At 39.1% G+C, this 21,879-nt stretch overlaps 1 protein-coding gene across 1 annotated transcript in view; it reads right to left on the bottom strand.

Annotated features, from left to right (window-relative positions):
* Positions 1 to 16,282, bottom strand: part of smarcc2 (SWI/SNF related, matrix associated, actin dependent regulator of chromatin, subfamily c, member 2) — a 97,525-nt gene extending 81,243 nt beyond the window's left edge. Inside the window, exon 1 of the mRNA XM_028798106.2 lies at positions 16,121 to 16,282. Within this exon, the coding sequence (XP_028653939.1) occupies positions 16,121 to 16,231 (111 nt within the window). The 5' untranslated portion in view covers positions 16,232 to 16,282. The remainder of the gene's footprint in view (positions 1 to 16,120) is intronic.
* Positions 16,283 to 21,879: the final 5,597 nt, after the last annotated feature.

A 21,879-nucleotide genomic window follows, 5' to 3' on the forward strand; every position in this document is an offset into this window, starting at 1 on the left:
TGCTGTCTTCATTTGTAGTTAAGCCCTTCTGCATTGTTTAGATTAATGGATTTATATTCTCTACTTTCAATCTTTTATGTAAATTATTTATGTTCATTTAGTACTGTTGCATAATATATGTTATATATGTTAATTCTGTCTTGATTAAATTAGTATGAGGCAAATCAGGCTCTTTATAATAATAAAAAAACTACAACATTGTAGCTCTATCTCAGGTTAATACGTTTCTTTGCTTATCTATAACTTTTGAAGCTGCACAAAAAAAGCCATTCTCTGTCTATATGAGCACATGGTGATGACAAAAGCTTTCAAGCTAAAGCAGCCAAGGAAAGGAATTGTTCTGGTTTGCTTGCCCAGTACTGGAGAACACTGTGTGATCTTGGGATATAAGGGTATAAGGGTAAGATAGATATGTCTACACTTCCAACTAACATAAATAGTTTCTGGGCAAATTGATTGCTCTTAAAGAATTTTATCAAAGGTTGCAGACAGACACTTAAGTGGCTTTGCTTTCACATTCTTTTCAACAGTGATGCATGTTTTTTTTTTCACTGGTGGCTCACCTGTAGCATAGAAAGCCTCATATGAAAACTTCTCAAGCTCTTTAATAAGCGTTTCTTTGGAAAGTTGTACTTGCACAAATTAATAAAGTGACAATCTTTGTACCTAATAAACATACTGTATGTAAAATATACATACAAGAACAGAACAATTACATCAGTCTAATCTAAATTACATGTAAAAAGTGGAAGAAGGGAGTTACAAAAGTCCAGATGAAGAGCTTTAGAACACGGTATTTATCTGCTGTGGATTGATTTGATAATTTACAGCATATTGACTAAGCATGGGTAAAATGCATGCAGCAGCTCAGTCCTCAGTCCTTATCGTGGTGGAGAGGTCTGAGTGCCCCTGTGACCCTGGGAGTTATGTTGTTCAGAGTAGAAGCTCCTGGTAGGGTCACTCAAGGCAAATTGGTCCCAGGAGAGAGGTCAGACAAAGAGCGATTCCCAGCCCCTAATTATGCAGCTCTATAAAGATAAAAAGAGTACCCCGCCTCATATGATGAGCTCCTGGTGGCCCAGTTGGGCACAGCCCAAAAACGTAAAATGGGACCGCCATCCTGTGGACTCACACCTGCTAGAAGAATAGGGGCCAGGTGCAATGTGACCTGGGTGGCAGTCGACCGTAGATGCCTTTTCTGAATGGAACCTAGACACATAAACGGACTCTTGGGACGTAGAATGCCACCATTCTTGGGGAAAAGGAGCCAGAGTTGCTGTGTGGTGGAGAGATACCAACTAGATATAGCTGGGCTCACATCCATCCACTTCCTTTGTTCTGGAACCAAACTCTTCGAAAGAAGTTGGAAGTCAGTTTCTTCACCTGTGGAAGTGTGATTGGGAGCAACAGTCTATCTGACAGTGTTAATTTTGACAACACATTTTGATTTAGTGTTAGTCTTTGCCTTCTGACTAAACTACATTTTAGTCATTTAATTATTGTTGGTTTTAGTCAACAAAAATAAATAAATTTTATTCGAGAAAAGGTAAATCGATTTGAGTTGACCAAAAGTAAAGGTAAATTAGTCAAACAGTCAAATTCAGATGTGTACCTTGTTTAACATATGAGTATACATACACAGGATATACTGTACCTCTAACTATTATACTGATATGAACACTAACCATATATAGCAATTATTGATCAGTAAATGTAGAAAGGATTTATTCCAAAAGATCTTGGTCAGATAATGACAGTTCTGGTCTGTCATCACAGTTTTCTGGCCTTCAACATGCCTTAGTTATGCTGCTACAAGAATTTACCAAAAAAGGCTGGACCAAGCAGAACACATTTCATTTCAGCATAGGGTTTAGAAAGAATGAGATCATCATGGACTACCTGATTTATGTGACCATGTGCACATTTTAAATTTATTCTGATATTTTTTTCTCCAGAAATTGAAAAATACTGCTTAAAATAATACTAAAAATAAAAATTCAAACATTATTATATCTGTAATGTTGAATTAGTGAATTCCAAAATAATTTAGAATACTTACATTTAAACTGACCCTTAAAAGCTGTTTTTGTTAACAAAATACTTTTAAAATCTGGTTTCTCAGAGAATCACTCTGTTAGGTTTGCAATATTTGCTACTGTAAGATTTATATTTACATCATTAGTTCGTTAAAAAAACTCATTAAAGAGTAACGTTTAACGGATGAGCCAAATTTGTCACATTAATCCAATATTTCAGAAGTCCTGTAAAAGAGCATTTGCTGTGTTGTTTCCAAAGTGTCTCACATGAGTGGTCAGACTTTGTTGTTGCTTAGACTGTGTTATCTGAAGTTAATTAATCGTAACTGAAAGACTGCATTACATTCACAAACATACCATTCTAATATATGAAATAAGTGCTTTTATTACGTTCTTCACATTTTACTGGTTATGCTCATAAACATTAGCTTGCTATCAAAAGTCAAATGAAAAACACAAATTTAGTGTTTGGAGATTCATATTCAGCATTGAAGCAATGTTGTTTTGTTGTACTGTATATGTACATATTGTATTAATTGGGAGATACGCTTCAAGCACTTAAGTCTTAAATACATTTTATGTTAGTATTAAGAAATGGGGCCGCTCGTTTCATCAATGATGTATAGAAGCCAAAAAACCAATTTGTTTGAAACTTGCCTTGAATTTTATTTGCTATGACTGTTGTTGTCACTGCAACTGTGCCCATATGTGTAAGTGGATGTGTGTGAGGTGGTTTCACCCACAATCCTGAACTGTATTACCAGATACAAAAAGAATGGATGCACAGACAAACATGTGTAGATCTGCTCATTACAATCAAAGAACGAATGTGAAACTTCCGTTCCTTTATCAGGATTGTGTAGGATACAGTACTAAAAGCAATTAATCCCACTGTCAGTTCATCTGCTGTAAAAATGCATGACACTACAAGTTAAACAGCTAAAACATCTGAGGCTGAGAGCTTCTGATTGAGCTCTCAAAGCTGCACAAATCTGTTTCTTGAGTAACTCGTAAAAGGATTAAACTGGCAATAACAACATCCTGTGTGTGTGTGTCAGCTTTTTCTTTTCATTAATAAGCATGCTTTCCGCAATTGCACTTGACACATTATTAAATGGGTGGATGAGAGCCAAAGGTAATGGTATCGAGCAAGTCACCACCTAGATAACATACATACCTTGGCATATACAGTATCTCAGAATGGCGCACCTCTATATGCCTCTTCAGCTTTGTAGTGTTCTTTCCTGTAAGCTTCATTCCACATGGGTTTTATTTTCATCAACATTGTACATAAAGTTGGTCCAGATATCTGACCATTTTTTTTGCCCGAGAATCACATTGGCTGTCATAGTGGAGCAGAGTGAAGCACGATTCTGGCTGGTATAATGATTTCCTGATGACGCTCAAGCTAGTGTTATCCAATTAACAGCGTACGTACAAGTTTTTAAAATTGCACCACTGCATTCATACTTGTTATTTGCTGGTGGCCCTTGTCATGTATGACAGAGATGTGGAAAGAGCTTCTCATCGCTCCGTCCAGTTGTCTCTTTGTAATATTTTCATTTTTGTCATTTTAATTTAGTTTTAATTCTGTTTTCATCACAGAAAAATGTTGTTGACAAGTATTTTTGTCACAGTTTTTATCAACAAAATTAACACTGCTCTATGATCTAAATTCGAGTGGTTCACCATGTTCAAGTGGAGGAGTTTAAGTATCTCGGGGTCTTGTTTGCAATTAAGGGGAAAATGGGATGGTGAGATCGACAGACGGATTGGGGTGGTGAGCACAGTTATGTGGTCGTTATACCAATCTATATTTGTGAAGAAGGAGTGGAGTCAGAAGGCGAAGCTCTCGATTGACCAGTCAATCTACATCCTAACCCTCACCTATGGTCAAAAGCTTTGGGTAATGACCAAAAGAAAGAGATCGTGGATACAAGGTGCTCAAACAAGCTTTCTCTGCCAGGTGGCTGGATTGTTCCTTAGAAATAGGGTGAGAAGTGCAGACATCTGGCAGACAAAACTCAGACAAAAACCACTCGTGTTTACTCAAACGCACTGAAGGTAGTCATTAATAAATTTTTGTTTTTTCCCTAGCTATGCTTCTGTTTGCTCCTAGAGGCCAGAAGACCTAATATCCACTACCCATTTCTCTTTAATATAAACTGAGGCACCATTAGTAAAACTGTATTAAAAGCTGTATTGACCAAAATTTTTAAGTGCCTTTCAGACAGCCTTGGTATCACAATCCCTCCTAACCCATTAACAGCTGTGTTCGGTGTTCTTCCAGACGGACTTGAAGTGGAGAAGGACAAGCAAACTGTGATTGCATTCACTACACTTTTGGCACGCAGACTTTTTTTGTTAAATTGGAAGAATCCTAACTCTCCTCTGATAATTCAGTGGGAAACCGATGTTTTATATTACAGTAATCCCTCCTCCATCGCGGGGGTTGCGTTCCAGAGCCACCCGCGAAGTAGAAACCATATGTTTATATGGTTATTTTTATATTGTCATGCTTGGGTCACAGATTTGTGCAGAAACACAGGAGGTTGTAGAGAGACAGGAACGTTATTCAAACACTGCAAACAAACATTTGTCTCTTTTTCAAAAGTTTAAACTGTGCTCCATGACAAGACAGAGATGACAGTTCCGTCTCACAATTAAAAGAATGCAAACATATCTTCCTCATCAAAGGAGTGCGTGTCAGGAGCACAGAATGTCACATAGATAGAGAAAACAATCTCTAGCAAACAAACCAATAGGGCTGTTTGGCTTTTAAGTATGCGAAGCACCGCGGCACAAAGCTGTTGAAGGCGGCAGCTCACACCCCCTCCGTCAGGAGCAGGGGGAGGGAGAGAGAGAGAGAGAGAGAGAGAGAGATAGAGAGAGACAGAGTTTGTTTTTCAGTCAAAAATCAATATGTACCCTTCAAGCTTTTAAGTATGCGAAGCACCGTGAAGCATGTCGTTTCAGGAAGCAGCTGCACAAAAGATAGCAACGTGTAGATAATCTTTCAGCATTTTTAGACGAGCGTCCGTATCGTCTAGGTGTGCGAACAGCCCCCCTGCTCAATCCCCATACGTCAGGATCAGAGAAAGTCAGCGCAATAGAGAGAGAAGAGTAAGCAAAGAGTAAGCAATCTAGCTTCTCAGCCATCTGCCAATAGCGTCCCTTGTATGAAATCAACTGGGCAAACCAACTGAGGAAGCATGTACCAGAAATTAAAAGATCCATTGTCCGCAGAAATCCGCGAACCAGCAAAAAATCCGCGATATATATTTAAATATGCTTACATATAAAATCCGCGATGGAGTGAAGCCGCGAAAGGCGAAGCGCGATATAGCGAGGGATCACTGTATTTGACATTGGAAAAAATCAAATTCTCAGTTAGAGGATCTGTACAGAATTTTTTCAAAACCTGGCAGGATCTAATCAAAAATATTTTAGAATAAGAAGAAATAATTATTTCCGCATTTCTTTCCCTTCTCCATTTTTTATTTATATATATATATATATATATATATATATATATATATATATATATATATATATATATATATATATATATATTTCCTTTCTTTTGTTTATTTTTGCCCTATTAAAAAGCCCTAAGCAATTCTCCTTTGGCCATGCTCTCCTTCTCAAGGGTGGGGTTTGATTTGTCTTCAATTCTTTTTTGTATAAATTGATCTATTTGTATGGAATGATTACAATAAAATTAATAAATTAAATTAAAAAAAAAAAAACCCGTATTGTGATCTCCTTTAACTATTTCTTCCACATTATCATTATTTATTTAGCAGAGGCCTTTTGTCAAAGCAACTTACAAAAACAATTTTTAAAATAAGTAATCAGATAGTTAATAAACAATACAGAAGAAAATTTTATAGTTAAAACATAAGCTATATGGAAAGTACTAGATTAAATTAGCAGTCAAAACCAAAAAAAAAGCTAACCAGGCTGTGGATGAGTGACATGGTGTCAAAATCTGACTTAGTACTGTTGAGAGCATTAAGCAGGAACAGGCAGTAAGGGAATAACAGACAGGATTAAACAGTTTCTCTGTGTTTCTCCTTTACAGTTCCAGCAGAAACGTAATACATGTGACCTTAACAATTGTTTTTTTCATTAGCCCCATCATTTTACACTATAAGTCTCATCAACTATGCAAATTGTGCTCTCATAAACTGAAAGAATTATCAATCTTTTGTTTTTGTTTGGGAGTTAGCATAGCAGCATGACGAGATTGGGAAAACTAACCTATGCTTAATTTTTTTCTTTATTCAGTTATTATTGTAAGTTCACCTTCAGCAGTTGCTTCTTTATTGCTCGACGACTCTATACGACAACATAGAGCCTATTAACACTTCTTATGACTTCACAGTGTAATTAATGTCTGACTACAGCCCTCCTAGATAGAGCATGATTATGCACCTTGCTGTGCTGGCTGGTCCTCTAACAAATGACACATAGTGTAGGCTGCAGTAACACAAAGCCGAGTGAAGATATTTGAAACTTTGAATTTAATTATAAAATATTAAAGGGATGTGTAAAAGAAATTCTGATATATTCTACATATTCTAATGTTAAGTGTGAAAATAACAAATCTATTGGAAATAACCAAGCATAAAAACATAGCTTATATACACATAATAAAATCCACCTGGTACATGAGCGACATGTGTTTAACAGAGATTGTTTTGCATAGGTGGCATCTTCATTTCTCCAATTAAATTTTTTTTCACCAGTACATACTGTGCTCTTCCCATCTTCTGAATTGGAAATTGCTCATTTTCTGATTTCCTCCTTAAAGCCATGCAGTTTTGCAATTTTTTATATTTTACACAGTGATGGGCAGATGAAGCCCCGTGAAGCTTTTGAGGCCTCTTCCTAATTGTGCCCGAAAAAAGTCTGAAGTTTCAGAGCTTTGAAAATAATGACATCTCGTGCTTTATAGATATTGTATCAGCCAACAGGTAAAGATAGCAGTGGAAGCATGCATACAAGTCCTTTTTGATTACACAGTTTCAATGCAATAGCTGCACTAAAAGCCTAAAAATTCTGTACACAATCACTTTCATCTTATGATAATCATGTCATTAAAAGGCTTCAATAAATGTTAGTATGTGTGGCAATTTTCTACAATATAATATTAATATGTTGAAACAAAGATATAATTGGTTGCCATGACAGCAACAATTATGATGGTGTTATAAGTCACCACAGATTCATAGTTGCGTCACTTTTTCATGTAAGGGGATTTTTGTTTTGAGGGAATGCAAAAGATTAATATTTTCCCATTAGTGTTTTAAGAATAATAGTACTAAGGAGCATTGAGATTCATTAAAGGATTTAGGGTGGGTGTTTGTGCAGCAAGGAAAAGTGAAAGGGACAGAGTATAGGGTGGTTTAGGGAATTTGTCAACAGTAGCCTACAATATCAGCATGTTTTAAGCTTCACTACAGACGAATAGCAGAGTATTTACCTTAGAATGCAGGTGGATGAGCCTATGGTGTAATGGATAAAGGTCTATTTACCATGTAGACCTGTTTGTGAGACTCAAGGACTGTATTTCTGATATGGATATGAGGAACACTGGAGCACCACAAGGAACAGTCCTGTCTGCTTTTCTCTTCACTCTGTACGTCTCTGACTATGAGTATAACACCAGGTTATATAACTTGCAGAAATTCTCAGACGATTCTGTACTTATGGGGTGTGAGACAGAGTACAGCAGTCAGGTGGAGAACTTTGTTTCTTGGTACAAAGAGAATTGTCTGCATCTTAACACTTGCAAAACCAAGGAACTGGTTATTGACTTTCACCAAACCAAAGAGCCTCCATGTCCGGTCACTATTCAGATGATGGATCTAGAGTTAGCGCACTCCTAGAAGTTCTTGGGGGTCCACATCAGGTCGAAATGGTCACAGAGAAACTACATAAGAAAGGGCTGTGTATGCTGTTTTTCCTTAGGAGGCTGCATTCTTTTAATGTGGATAGTGACATCACTCACATCTTCTACAACTCTGTGATGGTCAGTGCAATTTTCTACGTTGTGGTGTGCTAGGCTGGTAGCATCACTTTAATAGAAGCCCACGGAATCAACAAGCTAATTGAAAGGGAATGCTCAGTTATGAGATGCACTCTGGATTCCCTAGAGGTAGTAGAATGAAAACAAAACTGATTGTCACTATGAACAATGTTGCAAATCCCACTTCCCTGACACACTAATACTGAGTACTTTCAGTCAATTAATCATTCAGCAGAAATGTGTCAAGAAATGCCACTGAGTCAATGTGAATGTGACTGTCAAGTCAGACATTTTCTTTCTTTTCAGATTTTCTTACTTTTTAGTCATTCTGGTGTGTGTTCATACCATAGTGTGGGCACATGTATGTATTTATTTAAAGGACTTCTGTAAAAAGCCAAAGTTTCCCCTGAGGACAAATAATGTTCTCTGTTTTGCATTGTCACTGCCATCTATATTTTTCAGCTGCCTGAGCATGGAATTGAGTACTTCTTTGGTACTTGGCAAAAGCCATTAGTTTGTGTCAATGCTACATACATGTACTGAGGTTGCGGTATCTAATCAATACAAGTACCAATAAGCAGTTTTGGTGCATTGCTACTATCCAATTTATCTTATAATGAGCATATACCAAATATGTTCACTTTCACTTTCTGCTTGGTAATTGAAAAACAGCAACTGCTAAGGTGAACTAACAACATCAGCATCCAAAAATTATTGTATTAATGCCACAGGAATTGGAAAATAAGGTTACTTAGAATACTTCCACTTATAAAAATCTCATTTATTGTACTCTAACCTTTATAACAGCACACATTTCAAACCAATTTTATCATTCTGTCAGGTTTATCAAATTTGCTCTTTAAATTTGAATTAATACTTTCAGGATATTTAACTAGATAACAGTACTTAGTGGAAACAATAACTGAACTGAAACATCAAATTAACTCTTTCAGGGTGGATGTCGACTTTTGTCAAAAGGAAGGGTTGACAGTGGTAATCAACTGTAAATGGTGCCAAAATCCGCCATTTTGCTTTACTTTGCCTCTCTTTGCTAGAAGGAAAGTTAGCTTCATTGGTTTGACCGAGATTCCCTGTGCTTGCATGAGTGGTGAGGAGCAAACAACAACAAAAATGGCATCGACATCTGGAGAGAGATCGAAGCAAATGCATAAAGCAAACTACTCCATGGACGACGTTTTGCATATTATTGCTGAATTGGGCTCTGACTTGTTGGACTCCGATTTTGATACAAGTGATTGAAAATGAATGTGAGGTACCAGCATCAGCTGATTGGTCCCCAGCTGATCGTGGTCCTGAACAGGTGTGTGTAGCTGACATGCCTACTGCAACGTTTGCCTGGGAGGACCTCCACTTACAATGACAAGAGGTACAAACCAGATTGTGATGCACTGTGACCGTGACTGCCGCTGCTGACCCCACCACGTCAAGACAGCCTGGTAGCCTGCCTGCTGCACATTCCTAGCAAACAGCAGCAGACATTTTATGTTGATTTCTAAAATGTCACAAACTATTGATGCTTAAAATTTCCAGATCTCTCCCTGATATTTTTGCCTCCCCTCTGTAATCTTTGTGTTTTTATGATTATTAATCAATGTATTTATATTAAGATATGGCCTCTGGCTTGTTGCTATCAACTTTAAATGAATTCTTAAATTGTAGATATGTTACTGTCATTGCAGATGCAGAAGGAAAAGGTCAGCCCGTCTCAATAGCTATCTGGATGAGCTACGAACTTAAAAGGTGTCGCAGAATGAGCAAAGAGGATTGCAAAGATCTGAAGGCTTCCTAGTAGGGAATCCATTCCCGGGAATTCGGGAATCCCGCATTTCATTCCCGGGAATCCCGGGCATGACACAGTGCATGGGCATCTCACATGTGAATGGTTTTAGAACGACCGACACTTATTTTTAATAAAACTACTGCAATATGTTGACACAAATAAAAGACTAACCTTATCTACAAGCAGTTCATGCTGTCATAGAAGTACATGTATCTTTAGTTGTGGTAATAAGAGGGTAGAAAGTACAACGTCCTCACAGGTGGCACAGTGGTAGTGCTGCTGCTTTGCAGTAAAGAGACTGTGGAAGATTGTGGGTTTGGTTCCTCCCTGTGTGGATAGCGCTTTGAGTACTGAGAAAAGCGCTATATAAATGTAATAAATTATTATTATTATTAACGTGTCCAGCGTGCGGTCATCCAGGCAAGAACGCACCTTTGTGCAGAAGTATGCCAGCCGCTGAGAAAGCATGCTCTGCCTCCACTGAAGTAGGCGGCACAATCATCAGATACTGATACACTTGTTCTAAACAACGCCCGCGCTTGCCGTTGCTCTGAAACACCGCCATTTCAGCTTTTACTGATGCATCCAGTTTCTTGTCATCATTCTGTGATGGCAAGTTTCTTGGCACAGATAATGCGGATGCAACAGACTGAAGCATTGCAATTTCAAGTTGCTTTTCAAAGCTGTTGTCTGATGAAGTGCAAGCTGCAGCAATGGTGCCACCTTAATTATTTTCAACTATAACTCTGTTATTTCTTGATCGATTTTTACATGCTATATATGCGAGCTTGGCTGTTCCTGGTATCCTGGGAATTACAGCAGCGGGAATGAAAAATGTCCGGGAATCGGGAGCCCAGGAATGGATTCCCTACTTCCTAGGTCCAGAACATCTGAGAATGAGGAATGTGGAATAAACTAAATGTTTCTGTACTCGGTAGGTACTAATGTATAACAGGAGAAGCTCACCCAAAGATGGAAAGAGTGAAGATCAAGAACAAGGCTAAAAGGTGGAAATTACTCAGAATTGGCCTGCCTCCATAAATGTGGTGAATATTCAATCACTTTTAAATAAGCTGGATGAACTCATGGCAAGTCACCATGAGTTCAGGTACTGTGGCATTTGTTTATTACAGAGAACCAAGTCAAACTTTTTATTTCAGATGCAATTTTTTTTTTTCCTGACACACTGAATATTTTCAGCCAACGAATTATTCAGCAGAAGTGTGTGAAAAAACGCTACTGGTGCTCCTTTACACCACAGCAATACGTCTGCATAATGCCTCATTGGGACTGAGGCAGCCAAGTTAGAAGTTTTCTTTCACTTTAATTTTCTTCTTTGTTCAGACCGTTGTATGTGTGCATATTTATTTGTTTATTTTCTTACTTATCGACCTGTTTATGTATTTATTTATTTAAAAGAGCTTCTGTAAAAAAACATATTTCCCTCTGTCAAATAAAGTTCTACCTGTTTAATATAATGCTGGACAGGTTTCATCTGATACAATCAGATGATGTGGCAAAGGCAACACTATGAATGGAAATGAGTGAATGAGTAATGGTTAAAAGCAAGAACGTCACAATTCAAACTAAAATGTGTTATCCACCCTTTGAAACACTGACTGAAATTTTCCAGGTTACTACCTATGGCAGGGGTCTCCAATGATGGTCCTGTAGCACTACTGTGGCAGCAGGTTTTCATCCTAACCCTTTTCTTAATTAGTGACCAAGTTTTACTACTATTCCACTCTTTTTGCCTTAATTTTAATTGACTTTCTATTTAAGACCCCTCAGACCTCTTAATTATTTTTCCTTAACTAGCAACCTAACAAAAATGAGTTACAAAATGAGTCATCACATGACCAGCTAACCTGAGTCCATCAGACAATATCTGAAAATAAACAAAGATAAAGGTCTCAGTAATGTTGAGCTGTTCTTATATAAAAAAAAAATCAATCAAACAGTGAGCCGTGATAGAATGAGTGCGCCAACAAGTCATGGAATTAAATAATGTATTTAATTAACAACAATAATTGGCTTCTAAATTAATAATCTGGTTGGAGTTTGAGGCCCCAACTTAGCTGGTCATCTGTTGGCTCACTTCATATATCATTTCTATTTGGGTGCCACTTAAAGAAAAAAAATGAAGCAATGAATGAATCACAAAGACATCTATGTGAATCCTCTGACTGTTGTCATCATATTTTACTTGGTGAACTGATTGACCCTGGCCTCCCAAAGATCATCTAAATGTAGTATTTGCCACTTCATTTTTATCATTGAATCTAGTGGTTTTACTAGCATCACAAGTGTGTCACTCTGCAGTTGCAAACTGATGTTAACACATTACATATTGAATCATTAAACATGTTTTTGACATGCATTTAAACTGCATAATAAGCAGATCCAGATAAATATCTTGCCAATGTTTTAAAACATTTACTCATTGGTTTTACTTTGGTATGGATACAAACAGCAGGTCATTTCTTTATCAGTATGCTGCTGCTGGAGTATGTGAATTTCCCCTCGGGATTAATAAAGTATCTATCTATCTATCTATCTATCTATCTATCTATCTATCTATCTATCTATCTATCTATCTATCTATCTATCTATCTATCTATCTATCTATTTCATTCTTGTTTTAGACTTGCCACAGGTATAGAACAGTAAATATGGTTTGAAACCATTCTGATTTATTTTACTTTTCATAGATGAAGATGGCACTACTTGTGCTTCAATGTAACCACTCTTAACATAGTATTCATAACTTCCTAAAGAAATGCAAAGAGAGTTAATTACATAGTAATAAATTGTGTGCTGTATGTTAAGTGCAAGATTTGAAATAGTAAATGATCTACATCTACCATATTTTACTGCTAGGTATGCTCAAACCCTTAAATCGTCATATAACTTCTTAAACAAGAAGTCTGCTAAGCATGCTACTTCAGTAAAAAGCAAGATCAATCATATCCAACAGTTTTCTATCCAGCGAATACAGTTCTGGGTTGCAGAGTGCCAGTGCCTTGAGGCCTGTTTCAAAACTAAAGCCTGGGCGTAAGGCTAGAACCATAGCATAGCACTGCACAAACATATACATAAACACACACACAATTCAGAGTTGCAAATTAACATAACACAAATACAGTATATTTGGGATGTATTTTTATAAAATAAATAGGACTGACACTTTGCTAACTCTCTCCACCAATGAAACGGAATGCTTAAAGGAGCTTTTGGGTAGTGGTCTGCTTTGCAGTTGTAAAATTACCCTCACTGTTGGGTCTTTCACAGCTAGGTCCATTTACTTCAGTAATCAGGGTCAATCATTACTTCATCCACTTTCAATAACTCACAAATGTTTTGTCAATGTTGAAGTTTTCAGATGCATATGAATATTATTTTGAAAGGACTATATACAAAGAAGGTAATTTCATTACTGACATAAGACAGGGTCCTGAACAAGCCACATAATTTGACACTTGTCTCAATTTTTACTTTATAAAACAAAACAATTTCAAACTCAGTGTTTGTTATGGACAATGCTAGGGATTAAGACACAGAGATCTTTATATAGAAAACATTTCCACTGATGGAAGAAAAAATGTTTACCTTATGAACAATTACGCTTCAAATGTAATTTTCCAGCTGCACATCTTTTTTCCTATATGATAATTACAGATTTACTGAACCTTCCACATTTCACACTCATACCAACCCCAGATGCCATACTAGGTAGTCTTGGTAAAGACTTTGAGAGTAGTTACAATGCATAAAAAATATTTCAAAGGATTAACCTATCAAAGAACCTAGGGAATGGTGGAAAAGGGACTTTTCAATCAGCATCTCAGAAAAGGAATTAAACTCAGACATACATAGAATTCAATCTAGTTCTATATGCGCCAAGCATTCCATAATTCAACTAAATGTCTTTAATTGATCACAGTTACCTTGTTTAAAGTTATCCAAAATGTGACCATGCCAAGTCCCAACCTGCCATCATTGCCATCTAACTCTGCATCACTTGGCCATATGTTTTGGAAATGTACTAAACTAACAATTTTGGACAAAAGTCTGTACATACTTTTCAGACAGCTTCGTCCATTAACAGGGATGCTCAGTGTACTCACAGATGGCAATAAAATGTGATACAGTGTTTAAGGCTTTAGACTACCTGAGGTAGTAGGTTCAAATCCTGTTACTGACATTGTGTGACTATGAGCAAGTCACTTCACCTACCTGTGCTGCAACTGGAAAAGGAAAAGAAATGTAACTCTCTCTCAGATGTTGTAAGTCACCTTGGATAATGGCATTAGCCTAATAATAACTAATAATAATGAAAGTTTCTGAATAAGTTGATTGTGATAGCTTTACTCAACTAATAGTACACAGACATTTCTTGCGTAGTTAGAAGGAATCCAACCCATATATTCTATACCTCAGCTGGTAAATAATGTTCTATATTATCTCTAATCATAAAAAAAAATCTCTCTTAACAAAACAAAATTTAAAAAAAACTACACAGTTTTAAGAATAAGCATACCATGCCTGTGGTTGGCTCTCTCATGTTATAAGTTGTTTTATCATCTTTAAAAATGTTTAAGTTTCTTTTTTTCCCTTTATCTAAGGGATGGATTGAATTTAGTTTTGCCATTTATGTTTACTTTGTATTCATTTTGAAGTAAAAGGTTGAACTTCTATTATTATTTGTTTGGCCAAGTAGCATGCAGTTGTAATGCTCAGGCTTTTAAAATAAAAATAAAATGAAAAAACAGAAGGTCTCTTGCTGTTTTTATTGCAACATTCCACCACATGCATGTTAGACCAAACTGGTCCTGTGCAAGAGTGTGTATGAGGCTGCCTTGTGATAGACTAGCATTCCACCTAGAGCGGGTTTGTTTCTTCCGTCACGATGCTGCTGAAATATACTTTTGCACTTGCAACACTGCATTGGATGAAGTGGGAACAGATGGTGGATAACACAAATCCTTCCTCCATCAATGGAAAGTGATAAAACCACCCTGGCAAGATGTCTTTTTTTTTTATACACAACTTACATTTCAAAATATTTTTGGAACTATAATGCTGACATTTAAACAGAATGATACACTGCACAGTTAAATTGCATTTCAGGTCACCAAAGATGTATGAATTTTAAGGAAACAATGGCAACTTGACCCTAGTTTATATTTGGTGTGTGGGTGTTTGTCCTACAATGGACTGGAGCCAGGTCCCAGGTTTGTTCCTGCCAAGCAACCTATGCTAGCTAACCCACTTCATCCCACAACCCTGTTCTCAATTAAGCTGGTCAAAAAGATGACAAAATACAAATTATTAAAAAAACAAACAAAACTGATCCTGGATATATATATATTAAAAAACTCTGATTAAATTTAAATGAGCCCACAATCATACAGGGCTAGGGTCTCATTTAAAAGAGAGTCAATTTGCAGTACTGACATTATGAATTAATACAAAGACATATGAATCATAAAAAGAAACAAATCGATGTTTTAAAATAGTGTATTATCTTCCATATTACGCGTCATAGCTCTAGGAAAGCAAAGCGGATTAAACGCGCGACGTGTGTCAATTTAAATGCCAGCTTTGTAAGGATGGGTAGCTGATGGGTGTCCTCAATCTCCATACTGTGTTTCGGAATCTGCTACTTAATCTCCTTTTGGAGCCGACTCTTTTATTAATGTATCCGAGGAGGGTAATAATGACAGATGCGTCTTGGCCCTGTGGCCCCCCAGTGCTGGAAATCTGTGCAGAAGCGCGCATGCATGCACAAGCCTACTCTGCATTGCCGGCCAGCAACTGCCCACGGCGCCAGATGTGAGGCGCTATTTGGAGAAACGCGCTCGTTCAACAGCTGGATCACGTCTATAGAACATTTTTTAAGAACCTGACAGGAATGTCAACACGAACAAACACCTCCTACTGACACACCCAACACTCAGATCCTGCGGGAGAGTGAGAAGCGCGCAGCGCGCGGACGGCTGGAGACATCACTGCCAGAAACTGAGAAAGGGCATGCTGAAGAGCCCCTGGTGGAGCGGCAGCGCAAGTTGAGGGTCAGCACACACCAGTCATACACGGGCAGAATGTGACAGTTGCTAGACCTCCCGGGGGCTCAGCAGGAGGCTTCCCTTTGTTTAGAATACCGGGTCTGGACGAAGACCCCTGGTGGTCTGCGACTCGCTCCCAACCTTATAGAGCCAGCGCGGCGCTCAGTTAAACAATATGTACCTTTTTATAGTTCTTGCCCAACCAGACGCGGACATTGTCGAACTGCGACACGGTGTCAGACGCCTCGAAATATTTCACATTTGGACCGCCGTCCTTCTTCCGCACCGCCATCTTCCTCAGGCCAGCTCGCCGAGCAGAGATGCAGGCCCGCGGCGCCACCTGCTGGAGCAAGGCAAGGCAACAGACGCCATTTTGGCTCGGCTCCTAAGAGCCATTTCTGGGCTCGTTCATACGCAACAATAGAGCCAAAATGGCTGCCTCTTTTTTTCACTTTACACTTTCGCAGGTATACAGCACCCTCTTCTGGTACACTCCATGGTTGTGTCCGTAGGACTATATGAAATGATGAAGACAATTGGCAGTCTGTCAATAAAAACATCGAGTTGTCCGGTTTCAGTGACGTTTAGGAAAGGAGCAGAGCTTTTGTAAAATAGGAAACTGCGCAAGACGGACCGCCCAGGCACGACAGTCGACCATGATTGTCCGCAAAGACGATAGCATAATGGTGAAAGCCGATAAAGTTCGCGAATGATTTTAGTTTTTTACGTCGCCACGAGGTAAAGATACACTTCAAAATCAGTGGAAGAACTGCATGTTTATTTTTGCACCAATAACTTGTATTTTTATGATTTCCATCTCAGTATTATTGCATGCCATAATCCAAACACCGTTCAATGTTAGACACTGAAATGACTTACACGATCAGCCACAACTTTTAAACCACCCGTGCAAATTTGGGTAGGTCAATCACGTGCCGTCAAAATAGCTCTGACCCGTCAAGGCCTGGAGTCCACAAGATGTCTGAAGGTGTCCCATGGTATCTGGAACCAAAACCTTAGCAGCATATCCTTCTGTCCTGTAAGTTGCGAGATGGGTCCTCCATGGATCATGCTTGTTTTTCTAACACATCCCACAGATACTAGAACAGTTTGAGATTTGGGAAATTTGGAGGCCAAGTCAACACGTTGAAATCATGTTCCTCAAACCATACCTGAACAATTATTGCAGTGTGCCAGTTTGCATCATCCTGCTGAAAATGGCCAACGCCATCACAGAATAATGGCATGAAGGGGTGTACGTGGTCAGTCTTTATGTAGGTGGTACGTGTCAGAGTAATATCCACTTGAATTTCAAAACCCAAGATTTCCCACCAGATCATTGCGCAAAGTATCACACTGCCTCTGCCGACTTGCCTTCTTCCTACAGTACATTCTGCTGCCATCTCTTTCTCAGGTAAATAACACATTGGTCATATGGTCAGGCAGGTGCCTAAGAGAAAATGTGATTCATCAGACCAGGCCACCTTCTTCTATTGCTTCATGGTCCAGTTCTCAGCTCACGTGCCCATTGTAGGCACTTTCGATGGTGAACAGGGGTTACCATGGGCACTCTGACTGTTCTGCGGCTATTCAGCAAGCTGCAATGCACAGTGTGTTGTGACATCTTTCTCTAATAGCCAGCAATATGTTTTTCAACAGTTTGTGGTACTGTAGCTCTCTGTGAGATCAGAGCAGACAAGCTAGCCTTTGCTCCCCATTCACAATGAGCCTTGGGCACCCATGACCCTGTTGCCGGTTCACCGGTTGTCCTTCCTTGGACCACTTTTGGTAGGTACTAATTGCTGCATACCAGGAACACCACAACAGACCTGCTGTTTTGGAGGAGATGCTGTTATCCAGTTGTCTAGCCATCACAATTTGGCCATCATCAAAGCCACACAGATCTTACGTGTGTGCCCCCCCCCCCTTTTCTCCTCTTTCTTTCTTTCCTATTTGCCTAATATATCCCACCCCTTGATAGGTGCCATTGTAACAAGATAATCAATTTTATGCACTGATTGGTGTATGTCTGCCAGGTCAGCTTCTGATAAAAGATGATCCAGTGAAACCCTCCATTGGTGAAAAGAATAAGATACAAGACTCAATAAGAATTCACATCATAAAGGACACATTTTATTTGATAAAGATTCCCATTGATCATTTTCCTGGCAGTGTAAGTGAGGTGGTCAGTAATATCGGTGTGTGCCATTCTAAACAAGGCCCATTCAAATTAGTTTGCCACAGGTGGTCTCCAGTCGAGTTCTAGACACATCTCAAGGAGAAATAAATGTCAATTTATTTATAGAGCACATTTAAAACAACATAGGTAATGCTGTAGCCAAAGTGCTTTGCAATAAAATATACAATAAACATAAGTGAAATAATTGGAATAAAATACAATAAAACACAATACAAACCAGCAGAAAATTGAAACAAAAATATTGACTAAGAGAAAGGAACTATCAGTATCACTCAAGATCACAGAAAGCTAGAGAATAGAAATGCGTCTTCAGTCTAGTTTTAAATAGTTTAATTGAAGATGACTCCTTAATGTAATTAGGTAAAGAATTCCACAGACGAGGGGCAGCAGCTGCAAAAGTCCTGGCCCCCTTAGTTTTACATTTAATACGAGGGACTGATGGGTAGATCTGAGCTCTTTGGTGTTTAACACACAATTGAGATAAATAGACAGGAGCATACCCATGTATTGATTTAAAAACCAGCAGCAAAATTTTAAAATCAATTCTGAAACTAACAGGCAGCCAGTGTAAAGTGACTAAAATTTGGGCAAATGGGATGCACCTGAACACAATATGGAGTGCCACAGCAAAGGTGTTAATACTTATTTAAATAATAAATTTTAGTTTTTAAATTTAAATGTATTTTCAAACCTTTCTAAAAATATCTTTAGTTTGTCATTATAGGTCATTGAGTGTAAATTGATTAGCAAAAGTGGTAAATTTATACATTTAAAATTAAATCTACAACACAGTAAAGTGTGCAGAAAGTGAAAGTGTCTGAATACTTTCTGCATGCACTTTGTAATATAAATATGGTGTCACACATTAATTTTCCATGTCATAACTTTGTGGAGAAATTGATCCAGGAATAAATTTAGTTAGGGCTAGGTAATGAAAGACTCTAACCAGTTATTTAGATTTTTTTTTATTTGATCAAGAATAAAATTAGGGAATAACCGGCATAGTATGTTGGAATGGCACCGGTTGTCCTTCCTTGGACCACTTTTGGTAGGTACTAATTGCTGCATACCAGGAACACCACAACAGACCTGCTGTTTTGGAGGAGATGCTGGACAAATATACAGGTGCATCTCAATAAATCTGAATATCATTGAAAAGTTAATTTATTTCAGTAACTGAAACTCATACATTATATAGATTCATTACACACAGACTGATATATTTCAAGCATTTCTTTCTTTTAATTTTGCTGATTATGGCCTACAGGAAATGAAAACTCAGTATCTCAGAAAATTAGCATACTGTATTGTGAAAAAGTTCAATATTATAGACTCATGGTGTCCCACTCCACACAGCTAATTAACCCTAAACACCTGCAAAGGTGTCCTGAGCCTTTAAATGGTCTCTCGGTCTTGTTCATTAGGTCACACTATAATGGGGAAGACTACTGACTTGACAGTTGTCCAGAAAACAGTCATTGACACCCTCCACAAGGAGGGTGAACCACAAAAGGTCATTGCTAAAGAAGGTGGCTGTTCACAGAGTGATGTATCCAAGCATATTAATGGAAAGTTGAGTGGAAGGAAAACATGTGTCAGAAAAAGGTGCACAAGCAACAGGGATAACCGCAGCTTTGAGAGGATTGTGAAGCACAGCCCATTTAAGAATCCGGGAAGTGGGCTACATAGCATGAAGGAAGTGTGGGATGGGATGAAGATCATCACTGGCTGCAGCTTGAAGCGGGGTGCCACCATCGAGACAGACGTGGACAGAGCATAGCAGGTGAACAACTTCTGTAACAGGTTTGACCACCCTAACCCACTCTCACCTCGGAGTACTGCACCCTCCACCCATCCTTCTGCTGATACCAGCATAGGACAGAGTTTCCCCCCACCCACAATTACAGCAGCCCAGGTAAGCAGAGAGCTGAGGAGACTTCGTGCCAGCAAAGCAGTGGGTCCAAATGGAGTATTGCCCCGACTGCTGAAGACCTGTGCGTTGGAGCTGGGGAGTCCTCTACAGCGCATCTTCAACCTGAGCCTGGAACAGAGGAGAGTCCCGAGGCTTTGGAAAACATCTTGTATCACCCCAGTCCCAAAGGTATCACATCCTAGTGAGCTGAATGACTTCTGGCCTGTCGCTCTGACGTCACATGTGATGAAGACCATGGAGCGGCTGCTGCTTCACCACCTGAGGCCACAAGTCCGTCACGCCCTCGACCCTCTGCAGTTCACATAACAGGAGAAGGTGGGAGCGGAGGATGCCATCATCTATATGCTACACCGATCCCTCTCCCACTTGGACAGAGGCAGTGGTGCTGTAAGAATTATGCTTCTGGACTTTTCTTGCACCTTCAACACAATCCAACCTCTGCTCCTTAGGGACAAGCTGACAGAGATGGGAGTAGATTCATACCTGGTGGCATGGATCGTGGACTATCTTACAGACAGACCTCAGTATGCGCATCTCGGAACTGCAGGTCTGACATTGTGGTCAGCAACACAGGAGCGCCGCAGGGGACTGTAATTTCTCCGGTCCTGTTCACCCTATATACATCACACTTCCAATACAACTCGGAGTCCTGCCACGTGCAAAAGTTCTCTGATGACACTGCTATCGTGGGCTGCATCAGGAGTGGGCAGGAGGAGGAGTATAGGAACCTAATCAAGGACTTTGTTAAATGGTGCGACTCAAACCACCTACAACTGAACACCAGCAAAACCAAGGAGCTGGTGGTGGATTTTAAGAGGCCCAGGCTCCTCCTGGACCCCGTGATCATCAGAGGTGACTGTGTGCAGAGGGCGCAGACCTATAAATACCTGGGAGTGCAGCTGGATGATAAATTGGACTGGACTGCCAATACTGATGCTCTGTGCAAGAGAGGACAGAGCCGACTATACTTCCTTAGAAGGCTGGTGTCTTTCAACATCTGCAAAAGATGCTGCAGATGTTCTATCAGACGGTTGTGGCGAGCACCTTCTTCTACGCGGTAGTGTACTGGGGAGGCAGCATAAAGAAAAGGGATGCCTCACGCCTGGACAAACTGGTGAGGAAGGCAGGCTCTATTGTAGGCACAGAGCTGGACAGTTTGACATCTGTGGCACAGCGATGGGTGCTGAGCAGGCTCCTATCAATCATGGAGAATCCACTGCATCCACTAAACAGTGTCATCTCCAGACAGAGGAGCAGCTTCAGCGACAGACTGCTGTCACTGTCCTGCTCCACTGACAGAGTGAGGAGTCGTTCCTCCCCCACACTATGCGACTCTTCAATTCCACCCGGTGGGGTAAACGTTAACATCATACAAAGTTATTGTCTGTATACCTGCATTGTTATCACTTTTTAATTTAATATTGTTCTTTATCAGTATGCTGCTGCTGGAGTATGTGAATTTCCCCTTGGGATTAGTAAAGTATCTATCTATCTATCTATCTATCTATCTATCTATCTATCTATCTATCTATCTATCTATCTATCTATCTATCTATCTATCTATCTATCTATCTATCTATCTATCTATCTATCTATCTATCTATCTAATGTTCTAATGAAAGTAAATTTTGCATTTTATTTGGAAATCAAGGTCTCAGAGTCTGGAGGAAGAGTAGAGAGGCACATAATCCAAGTTGTTTGAGGTCCAGGGTGAAGTTTCCACAGTTTGTGATGATTTGAGGAGCCACGTCAACTGCTGGTGTTGGTCCACTGTGTTTTATCAAGTCCAAAGTCAGCGCAGCTGTCT

The sequence above is a fragment of the Erpetoichthys calabaricus genome, chromosome 3 (assembly GCF_900747795.2).
Source record: "Erpetoichthys calabaricus chromosome 3, fErpCal1.3, whole genome shotgun sequence".
Classification (NCBI taxonomy): Eukaryota; Metazoa; Chordata; class Cladistia; order Polypteriformes; family Polypteridae; genus Erpetoichthys; species Erpetoichthys calabaricus.